At 44.8% G+C, this 12,123-nt stretch overlaps 1 protein-coding gene across 9 annotated transcripts in view; it reads right to left on the bottom strand.

The window, feature by feature from the left end:
* ZNF827 (zinc finger protein 827) overlaps positions 1-3,829 on the bottom strand; it is a 176,947-nt gene extending 173,118 nt beyond the window's left edge. For 7 of the 9 annotated variants that reach the window (XM_030917795.1, XM_030917786.1, XM_030917805.1 and 4 more), the window contains exon 1: positions 3,242-3,829. In XM_030917795.1, coding sequence (XP_030773655.1) covers positions 3,242-3,284 — 43 coding nt within the window. In that variant the 5' untranslated portion in view covers positions 3,285-3,829. The remainder of the gene's footprint in view (positions 1-3,241) is intronic. The other 2 variants (XM_030917808.1, XM_030917810.1) reach the window with 1 other exon arrangement.
* Positions 3,830-12,123: the final 8,294 nt, after the last annotated feature.

Raw genomic sequence — 12,123 nt, forward strand, 5'->3', positions numbered from 1 at the left:
AAACCCTGGGATGACTTCTAGGAGGAATACTTTAATCCCTAGACTTCCTGTATTTTAAGTTTGATACAAAACAGTACTCCAGCGAAAGAGAAATCCTCCTCTCACATATAAACAAACAAACAAACAAAGTGTCTAGCATTAAAACTGGGACTTAGAACTATAATTATATTCGACATTAAATACAAATTAACACTAATTTTTCCCAAAGTCAATAATTACTACTTCACACCACTTTCAAGTTTCAAGACTCACTCAGCACTTAGCAAGCCTTGGGTGACTGTGACTGAACTGCAAAATACACCATTTGCCCAGAAATTTCGAAGTCCAGACGCAAACTGCTTTAAAAACATGTGTAAAACACACTTAGCACAGGCAACACACATCCACAAAACTCCATTCAATTCAAAGGTAAGTGGAAAAGCTCAGAAAATTAAGGCCTCACTTTCAAAACTGCAGGGACTTTTACGGTGTTTCCAAAGGTAATTGCTTCTTACTTCAGTAAAAGTCACTTTATGTGACTGAAAGAGGGAGGTGATTTTTTTTTTGAGTGAGTGGATAACAGGATTCAATCAGACAGCAAAGTAGGAGAGCCCACTCTCAAAATACAACTTCATCACCAGGTACCGACGCGCAGGAAAGGCCCACCAAGCACACGAGCTAAAATGGAGCCTGAATTTCCTCTCAGACGCAGAGGGTAGTCGCAGGAGGTCAGGGTCAAGGTCATCAGCAGGGCACGCTGCAGCTGCCCGACTGCACTGCACACAAGAGGAGGGAAGGCGTTCCATCTCCGTCACAGCCGCAACAGATAAATCCCTTCTCTCCCACCCTCCCTCTAACCCCGCCAACATTTTTTTTTTTAAGCAGGGGGAGACGAGAAGAAAGGGAAAATGACCAAATAACCTCACCGCCCTGTTTTCGCACACAAGCTCATCAGCTCCCAAAGTTGCCATCTAAGGGCAAGTTCGCAGAGAACACTGAAGCCCATTTTGTCCGAGCAGGGCAGACCTCCCCTGACCCCCCCCCCAGAATTCCTGCCTCCTCTACCTCCCCCCACACGCCCCCGACAAGAGCCGGGCAGCGCGGCAGTCCGGCCATGTGCACGCACACTCTTCCACCAACTGCTGCGAGTTTTCTGTGAATCGCAGCGCGGAGCCTCCCAACTCGCCCTCCCCGACTCCACCGCCTTCTCCTTCCTCGCACAAAATTTCCCTACACACGCAGCCGCCTGCGAGTGATTTTATGTGCATATATATTACATATGTGATATTATCCTCAGAACCTCTAGCGGGCAGGCAAAGAAAGGACTGCACAGGGGCATTTTCTTTTTTTTTTTTTAAAGGAAAGGGAAAAAAGCAAAACCCAAGCCCTCTGCGTCGATTCCTGCGTACCGGGAAGGGGAAAGAAAGAGGAATGTTTGCTGAGCGGACTGCTTGCAAGTGCCCTTGCTCGCCACTTAGGCTGCGGCCCGGGTGACACGGAGGCGCGGGGGCGCCCGGCCCGAGCAGCCCGCACCCCCCTCCCGGTCCCCTGGGCAGGCACCGCCGCGGATATTTCGCGAGGGGGAGATCGATCGCGCTGCCTGTCTGCAGCGGAAACGCACACGCTCACACACAACCCGAGCCCGAGACACCATAACCTTAACCCTTCCCCCACCCTCCGTGAACTTCAGGTGACCGACCACGTCGGCCTGACACCCGGGCGGGCGGGCGCTCCGGCTCCACTCCCGCCCCCAGCCCGGGTTTTGCAGGATCGGGCTCCGAGCAGCGCCAAACCGCCGAGAGAGGGGAGTAGTGTGGGGGGAGAGAAGAGAAATTGACCCTCCGTCTCCCCCGACCCCTCCCTCCGGCGCCTCCCGCGTCCCCTCCTCCCCGTCACCCCGCCCCACGCCTTCTCCCCTGCCCCCTCTTCCCTGCATTCAAGGAGCCGGGCGGCCCCGGGGGATATTTTTAGTTGTTTCTTTCTCCTTCACTTTTAGCTTTAGCAGCATCTCGGAACACTCAAAGCGGAGAAAGACTGGGGGCTTGGGGGGAGCTGGAGAGGGAGTGGGGGAAAAGTTAAGAGTCGCGCAAAGAGAAGCCGGAGGGAGGGCGTAGAGGGACCGGGGGCGCGGGTGGAGGAGGGGAAGGGGACCGGGCCGTGCCGGCGGGTGTGTGTCTCCAGTTGGCGTGTGTGGCTGCCGCCGGGGAGGGCTGTGATGCACTTTAGTCCTGGACTCTGCTCAGGCTCGCCAAGGAGGGGGTCTGAGAGCCCGAGTCTCGCCCGGCTCCGTCTGCTCCGACTGACCCCGCATTTTATTGCGGCCAGGAGCCCTGCTCCTCCCTCCCCTCGGCTCTGCAGGGACCTCGCGCGCCGCGAGCCGCCCTGCCTCCTGCCTCCGCCTCGGCGCAGCTCCCGCACCCCACATCCGCCCGCCGCTGCCCGGCCTCGCCCCCCGCCCGGCCGCCCCGCGCCCCGGCGCGCCCCCTCGCCCCGGCGCCGCGGGAGCAGCCGCCCGGCGGCGCGTGTGTACCCGTCTGTTTGTGTGCGGTGCCCCTACACCCTCCCCAGGCGCTCCCGCCTCGCCCGCCCCCGACTCCCCTCCTCCGCCGCCGCCTCCTCCACCTCCGCCTCCTCCTGCTCCAGCCGCCGCCGCCGCTGCCGCCGGCGGCTCGGGGGCCGACCAACCCCGGCGCAACCTTTAGCCAGGGACGGACCTCTCCCTGGATCCTGTACCCGGCGGCTGCTGCGCGCCCTCTCCCCGACACCCCCAAACGCCATGTCACGGCCCCCAGCCCTCCGCGCGCCCCGACCCCCGCACCCTCAGGCGCCGGAATCCACAAGGAATTTTTTTTTTAAGATTCCAACCTCTCCCACCTCCCCCCACCAAACCCCCGATAAAACCCCCGGCATCCACACTACTCCCCTCCTCCCTTCTCTTGCCCCCTCCCCCCAGCAACCCGGAGTGAGGAGGGGGAAGGGGAGGGAAAGGGAAAAAAAAAGCCCGATCTCAAGGAAAAAAAGAGGGGGGGTGAGAGAAAGAAAGAAAAAGAGAGAGAGAATAGAAAGGGCACGGGGCTGATCATCACCAACATGGCTGCCTCAGCATAGACCTAAACGAGGAGTAACCCGGGCTGTGTCTTTGTCAGTTTCACCTCTGTAACCCTAAACTAATGCAGAAAACAACGGAGGAGGCTGCGGAGGGGAAAGAGGAGAGGGAGGGCGAGAAAATGGCACGAGAGGAGGTGGAGAAGGGATGACTTACGTGAGGGAAGGCGCTTGGGCTGCTCCTGCTTCCTCCTGGGCATTTTCCCCCTTTTCTCACATTCTCCTCCTTGGTTAATGTGAGATCAAATAAACCCCCGTGGGGGCAGAGAGGCAGACACTGGCAGGAGCGGGGAGGTAGTTGGGGGGCGGGCGGGCGGGCAGGGGGAAACCCCTTCTCCGGTGTGTGCAATGGGTTGAAGCTTGTTTCCTGGAGCCAGAAGAGGGGTTTTCTTCTTTTCTTTCCTTTCTTTTTTCCTTTTTTTTTTTTTTTTTTAATTTTTGGTCGTGCACCTGGCTTGTCCCCGAGCGTAATATTCTTCAATGGAAACGGATCTAATAGGTGTGAGTGTGTGTGTGTCCTATGCTCGCGTGTGTGATGGGAGGTATAAATAAATGAGTGCCGGTGCGGCGGTGTCTATGGCCGCGCTCTGTGTCTCCGAGCCCCTAACACTAATGTCGGGATCAAAGGGCAGCGGCGGCGGCAGCACAGCTCACAGCTCGCTCTCTTGCTCTCTCTCTCTCTTTCTCGCTCTCTCTCCTCTCGCGCTCTCTCTCTCGCTCTCTCTGTCACACACACACTCACACACACACAGAGGCACAGACTGAGGGAAAGAGAGAGCTACACACACACACACACACACACACACACGCACACACAGAGAGAGCAAAGAGGAAGGTGCCCCAAAGCTCCCAGGGCGGACTCAGCCTCGGATTTACAACCGCTGTGTCTGGAAAGAATGGGGGGCGCGCGTGCGGGGGTGGGATGGAGTTCTTCACATTTATCCCGCTAGTCACCAAATCTAGGGGGAAAAAGTTTTTCCCACTCTTTAAACAAAGATTACTTCATTATTTTACTGATTTTTTAAAAGGAAATAAATTTCTCTCTTAACTTTCTTTTGTTTATTAAGCTACATTTTGTTCTGTATGTAATTCTGCAGGCTTTTGTCCCTACCCATCACCTTAAATCTGGAGGTTACCGTCTCCCACACACTCTCCAAAAACATTCCAATAAAACTAATTTTAAAAAAACTGAAAAGACAACATATGGTGAAATCAATAACTTGGTTGACAGTTGACAGAATAAGTGCCCAGTTTTGGAGTGTCCAGTGAAGTTAAAACTGAAAAATGCTCCTAAATGAACATTACAGCTACTTGACAAAGAGAGGAAAATAAGATTAGGTCACCCTTCATGGTTGCTTTAACTGCTACGTGATACTCCTAGAGTGCACACAGCAATCTTTACTTCGGAAATTTACTTTTTCCTCTGCTATATACTGCAGGTATATGAAGTTTACCCTGAACCAATTCCAGTGTGCATTATGAGCCCAATATAGCAGTTTTCATTAGCTGATACATACTTTCATTACCTTACAAATCACACATCTTTCTTCAAAGAGAGACATAAAGGAGAAAAATAGAAAAGGACGGGTCTCACTCGAGCACAAAAGGTACTTGGTGAAAGAGGACTGTTCTCTTTGTGACTTGCAGTCATTTGGATAAAAGTTCACTCAGAGGTTGTTAATGATTTAAACTCCAAAACCTGCTACTATAATTGAAGTAAAAATGGTCTGAAGAAGAGTTGTTTCATAAAACTCTCTTTGTAAGAGGAAACTTTGAACTTAGCAGAATACATTATATGTCATGAGTCAGATGTAGCTAAAAAATAAAAAGGTGCATTATTTAACTACATCTTCCCTTTTTAGCTTTTTTAAAACTCTGACTCATCATCTTATTATGTTAAATATTTTCCTACCAATTTTTAAATAGACCTTTTCATCAAAGAAAGTGGAGGCACAGTAAAGATACAGAACATTAAAATGACACTCTATAAGCCTACATGGATAACTCATGCCTCTTTGAGGTTGAGTTAATTTGTACAACTTCAGTGGTGTTAAAGAGAGCCATGGGGGTTAAATTCTGACCTGCCTTATTAAAAATAATAATAAGGCTTTATATTGCACACTTCTGTAAGTGAAGCTTAAAGAGTGCTGTATCTCCCAAAAGATGTCTTTCACTGATAGAGAAATCTCACATTCAACCTCTCCCTGCCAACTGCCCCCAAAAGATCTAGCTTCCCAGTAACAAGTAATGCTATTGAAAGCAAGGTTTGAAACACCTGCATGAATTCGATCTAAAACCAAAACAGAGAGCAGTCAAGTTTAAAATGGAGCACGTTGTAATCCCAGCACTTTGGAAGGCGGAGGTGGGCAGATCACGAGGTCAAGAGACTGAGACCATCTTGGCCAACGTGGTCTCCATCTCTACTAAAAATACAAAAATTTGCTGGGCGTAGTGGCGCACGCCTGTAGTCCCAGCTACTCGGGAGGCTGAGGCAGGAGAATAGCTTGAACCTGGCAGTCGGAGGTTGCAGTGAGCCAAGATTGGGCCACTGCACTCCAGCCTGGCGACAGAGTGAGACTCCCTCTCAAAAAAAAAAAAAAAAAAAAAAAAAAAATGGAGCATCATCCTTAAACCAGTTCTTCCTCGAATGTTGGTTCAAAAAAGCTGGTAGTTAGGTTGCCCTGCATTATAATTTGAAATATAACTATCTTTCCACTCAGGTCAAATTCAATTTGCCATAATTTTAACTATTGTCGGTGACATTGGACTTGAAATTAATATATTAATGATAAATTATAGCCCATCCTTTCCAAGGAGACCACTGCCCTGAATGTGTAGGATCTTTACAGCTGAACAATGGTCACCACACTTCACCACTGCTCTCTCAGAACCTTTGGCTAGGGTGCTCAGGATTATTACTCTGCATGGACACACCACCACCTTTTCTGAATTGCTAGGACTCTTCATGATGTTTAGTAGGCTATAATTGAAAACACACTTTAGGCCTTTCCTCAAAGCAGAGTACATTTCCTGCGACCTTTTAAAGGCATGCAGGCAAATGCTGTCAACTTTTAATTATATAGGTGTTCTATCAACAGCCAAAAGCATTTTTAAATTGAATTTATTCATACCTCCACCTCTTTCCAAAAATTATTTGAAATAGCACACAACAATGGAATATGGAAATAAGGACAGAACAATTTCCGTTTCAATCTCAGGTTGATATCTCTATGCTACAAAATACTCTTCAAGGTCATTTGCATCTCACCCTCAATTGCTGTATGCTCAGGGAACACAAACTAATTTTAATGTTAGACTAACATAAAACATTAGGAAAATAAATAGTTGGGGATTACGATAATGGATTTCAAAATCAAATGCATAAATAATTTTGGAAATGTATGCTTTTGGATATATATATACCCATGAACCATGAGCTTGGATTATTGTTGACCATACTCATCAGATTGGAATATTCTATTTGATTCACCCCACCCATGGACCAAGCTTTTAAAAGCATATTTTATCTTAATAATTATAGTACTCTCTCCACCCCCATCTCCATTACCTCTCAAATGTGAAATTAAAATAGATTTTCTCAAAACTGTGCACTCTAAGAAGAAGTTTCATAAACACTCTCACAGAAGTGAAATCTATTCAAGCTTAAATATTGCTAACAGTGGGTAGACAAAGGGAGCACTTACCCTAGAATAGTGTGTGGTCTGCAGGTCCAAAACTACTTTCATACTATCCAGAGTCCATGAGGTCAAAACTACTTTCATACTAACAGTAAGATGTTATATTTCTTCTTATCTGTGTTGACATTTGTACTGATGATACACCTTAGCACTAATCAAGGCAGAGCACCAAAATATATAATAGTCATCCTATTCTTCACCATCATGCACTTAGAGGAAGGAAAAAAGGAGGTTCATTTAAGAATGTCCTTGATAGAGCAGTAAAAATTATTAATTGTATTACATCTCAATCCTTGAGTACAAGACTTTTAAATATTTTTTGTTGACAAAAAGGTAGGTACATATAAAGCACTTCTGCTGCACACTGAAATACATCAGTTGTCCGAAGGAAAATCACTTGTGAGATTGTTTGAAATAGCCACTTTTTAACGGAATGTTATTTTTACTTGAAAGGATGACTGACTGACAAACTGAGAGGGGTATTTCTAAAAAAACAAATGAAGTGAGCCTGCAATTTCAAAGAAAACAACGCATACTATTTTTTGGCAGTTACAATATTTGCATTTACAAGCACAAATTAGAATTTTAGATAACTCGTATCCATCACCAAGAATTTAACAGCTTCCTAATACTTATAGGCCTTTTTGATGAAATGGGTAGTGATGTTAGTAAATGTGACTTTTTGACATTGTCACAAGATTTTGGGAGGTCCGCAAAGCTCAGTGAACCAATATTTTCCAAATGACCAATGCTTGATGTTACCAAGTCATGCTGTAGTACAAGATCCATTCAAAGCACAAGATAGATCAGTGGATTTTAATGTAAAAAAAATGAAAAATCCATTGATATGGTTTCAGATTCTCCACTGTAAGTAATCTTTAAGAAACTACCACTCATCAAGTTTTGGTGTAGTATCAAAGAACAGTATCCATAATTATCTCAAAAGGGTATTAATATACTTCACCCTCTTCCAGCTACCTATCTTCATGAAGCTGGATTTCTTTCATGTACATCTTTAACCAAAGCAACATGTTACACGATTGAATGCAGAAGCAGATATGAGAACCCAGCTGTATCCTATTAAGCCAGACATTACAAAGATTTTCAGAAATGTAAAACCATGCCCATCTCCTTATGAAATGTTTTGTTTGAAAAAAAAAGTTACTTTTTATGAAAATGTATTAACTTGTATTAAGTTTCTGATTGTTATGTATAAATTAATTAATAAAAATTTTAAAAAATTCTACAGTTTTAATGAGTAACAATTAATAGACATAACCAATATAAACAAAAGCTCTTTGGGGTCCTCAAAAACTTGTAGGAGTATAAAGGAATTCTGATTCCAAAACGTTTGAGAACCACTGCCATAGAAATTAAGATGCAATTAAAGAGAAAAATAAACAGGTATGGAGGTTTCACCAGAGGTATTGGAATCCAGTTGTGAACATGCTTACCCTCTTCATAAAATGAAGCCCACTAAGCCCCTGGAGCTGAGAGTTAGTCTGTGTACCCCAAGATTAGCTCCTCTGATGAGATCCCTTATGGGATACAGGAAGTAAAAGAGGGTACTCATCCAGTCTGTTGAAACAGGTTATCCAGCCACGTGGAGAAGACAGTTACTCTGAACAGAGGGCCCAAGTCTCTGCTAGCCTCAGACTCTCTAGGAAAGTAAAACCAGGGAGGGTCCCTCTCGCTTTTCCAGGGTATGAACCATCTGCCTCAAGAGTTAAGAAGAGACGCTCTTTACCCCAAATATGCTCCAAGTCTGACATTTTAAATAATGAATGCCTGTCCCAAAGCAGCAGAGACATGGGTCTGGTGTCTCTCCTGGCCTGGACTTCACGTTATAAATCACTATCTGGTGACGATGACCAGCCATCCTTTACAGAAGGGTAGGCTTTTACTGTAATATGTACTTTCATGGGCCTGGATGGAATCAGCAAAGGAAACATTTCTGGGCATTTGGGATATCTTTCATCTAACCCATGGGTTTGGGCCTCTTCCCTAAATATCTTCCCAATAGTTCTTCACCTCCAACAGCTGATGTGAATGTTTCAGAGTACAAAGTCATATTTAGATTGGTCAAATTCCAGATTTCTGTGGTGTGTTCCCCTCACCTGGTTCATCCTGTCAGCTCTGATGCTCAGAACCACTCAGTTCTTCCTTGCTTACTCCTAACTTAAACCACAGTATGAAATAAAACTCGTCTCCAAACCCTTACTTGTCACGATTCTTAGCATCTCTGTCCATTTCCCTTCTTTGGGCCTTTTTCTTAAATCTGCATGGATGGGAACTCCCCTAAGCAGCTTCTCCCCACTTTCATGTATTTTCGAACTGATTTGTCTGATCGTGAATGTACTTCTTTGCTGCCTGACCTAGTCATCCTGTCCTGCCTCAAATCATACTACTGCCTCCTTGTGAGTCCCCTCTTGCATGTGGCGTATTTCACAGTCCCTCTCCCTGGCAGCTCTGATGCAGCTTCTCTGCAACATCTATCTGTCCCTTTGTACATTCTTCCCCCAGCCTCTTCCCCTACTATGGTTCACATATCCAGGGCATCTTGACAAAGTTGTTTACCCAATTACATGTCAAGCAACATCCTCCTTAGACTACAATATTGTTATAAGAATAAAAAAAGACAAAATTATTATACGCCCAGACTCATGATTTTGGGTGATCAGCAAGTATAACGGGAGCAGAAACCAATTAAAAAACTTCCTATGCATTTCCCTTATACCTTCTCTTCCATGATTACTATCTCTGCCATCTGTGGTCACCCCCGTCTACCATCATTTTTGGAATTCCACTACACCACTGCCCATTTTTATGCCAATTCTTATGTAGTTGGTTATGTAAGGTAGGACCAAGTTGCCTTGAGCTCCATCTTGTCCTTTTGGTGCTAGAGTTTGGCTATGTCTTTTTATTGGACTAAAAGTCTTTTCATATAAAGCAACAAACAAATGGCAATGCCATGGGAGTTAACCATTATACACTCCCTCTTTGACATCATTTCATTTCCTACTTAAATATTTTTAGTAAAGAGGCAAAATTAGAGCTTCAAATTAGAACCACAGAACTTTATGGCCAGAAAATGCCTTGCAGATCACTTGGTTTTGCCCTGGTATTCCACAGATGGAGAGTCAGAGTAACTAAAACATTTTGGCAGCACTGCTTGCTGAGCTCTGACTAGTGAGCTCTCGGCTATTCCAGAAAATTAGAGCTCAAATGTAGGAAAATGTAAAGGCATATTTATGTATCTTAAAGTGTTTAAGCAAACCAGCTTTGTAAGCCACGATGTAGAAGCATTTGAAATCACAATATACAAACTTAAGGAGTTGAGTGCTTTTAAATATTGTGTGTGGACAATTTAGTGTAGGTTTGATATTGTTTGCTAGCTCCTGAAAGGTTCTTTTTAAATGTGAATGACGGATAGCTATTGGGATTAGAAAGAAACTTTAAAATTTACCAAAAAGAAACCCCAAACCATATAGATGAACTCTATCTTGAGAATGTAGATACTATGACAAAAAACTGGAAACCTTTAAAAAAGGTGTTACATTCTCCAAGAAGAAACCTTGTGGACATTTCAAAATAAAGTGCTCATACCTTCATGAAAAAAGGTAGCCTAAGTTCACATCCCATTTCAGTGTCGGGCAATTGTACACTTAGTCTTGGCCAATTGTCTTAGGATGTCTTTCAGTGGAGTTCATAGGTACCCAGTGTCAATGTATCATTGCAACTGTCTTACTCTTAAAGCAAAAACCATGAGTCACTCAACGCAGTCCAGCTCCCTGATGACAGGTACATGGGCCATTTTCATATTGGAAGGACGGGTGCTTTTACAGAGGAAGGTTCTGAAACTTCATCCTCGTTTACACTGCACTCAGGAGTCCATATCTGGGGAACAATGAGAGAAATGGAATTTTGTGAAGTGTTTGGGACAAAAAAAAAAAATAAAGTGATTCCTACAAATAGCCCAAAATAACAGAAAGGAACAGAATGGATAAACTAAAGTTCACATCCTTGTCCTGGAGTCTGAAGCACAACTGGTCCAGCAGGTATCCTTTCAGTAAACAGAGTCTGGGGAATGGATTAACAAGTTAATGTGCAGTTAGGCTAGGATAGAGAAGCTGCACCGTGGAAGTATAAGTATGATTGTGTAAAAGCTTCACATACCTAGGCTCCTTTGGCACACATCTTGGGCCCACAGAATACAGATAACTGGCTCCATATAGTTCCTATTAATGATGTCCTGAAAAACACAACAGAAATTGCAGAAATTACTTAATTTCCAAATGTCATGCCTCTAGAAATTTGCACCCCAGGAGATTCAAGCTTCATTTGTGCCAGATTGTTTGTGTTTTAGAGGAAGTTTAGGTTGCTGACTGATTTTTTACATATTCCAGCTTTTTGGAGAGTTCGCTTCTTAGTGCAGTGTCCATGAGAAGCTTTGTTGTGACTTTTGCATAATAAAGTATTCAGCAGTATTTGTGTTTGAGTGTCAACACAGTTCCATCTAGAAAAAAAAAGGAACATACTATATCAGCAAGGACTATCTAATTCATCTTCATGTCAGCTCTGTGAACCATATCTTCTTCACTTTAAGGCTGGGGAAACTGAGGCATGACCCAGGCAAGAAATTGCTTAAGGCCACATAATTAGACCACTAGCACTTGAGGGATATAGACATCCTAATTACAGCTACAGTGCTTTCCCTACATCAATCAGGCAGAATCCTGAGGAACAGATGGGCCATGCATCATGTCCTAAATGCCAAGAGACTGTTTTTTGTCTGATAGGGAAGGAGTAGACCCAGATGCCCCATTGCTCTCCCCAGGAAATGTTGGTTCCAGTTTCCTGAAAACCAAGTATAAGCTCCCATGTATATATCAATTGTTACATTATTAAAGAGAGCAAAGTAATCTCTAAGAGTGAACAGAGCCTAAACATGCAGAAATGGACATTGAATTTCCCATGTGCTAGTGAAGTAACATTGTGCTGGTTTCGCCACATTTGCCTCCTCTGCTTGTTGTTTCTTCTCTACTCCGTTCTCTTTGCCCCAGGAACTGACCACTAGTGACTGCAGCACCCAAGCTCCCTGACTGGCTTGATATACAGCTGGATTCAGGCAACGGAAGGTAATTGTAAGAGAGGAGTGGGATGGGAGAAGCGTAGGAATATTTCTTCTCTTCTCCCTCTCTGCTTCCATGCTTTGTCTCTGACTGTAATTCTGACTTTCCATGATTACAGCCTCTAGCATAGTGCAGACTTCACTGGACTTGGAATACACTGTTTCCTCTCCTCATCTGTTCAGCCCTAGCGCTGGTAACTGCCTTCCATG

Source organism: Rhinopithecus roxellana, chromosome 2 (assembly GCF_007565055.1).
Source record: "Rhinopithecus roxellana isolate Shanxi Qingling chromosome 2, ASM756505v1, whole genome shotgun sequence".
Classification (NCBI taxonomy): Eukaryota; Metazoa; Chordata; class Mammalia; order Primates; family Cercopithecidae; genus Rhinopithecus; species Rhinopithecus roxellana.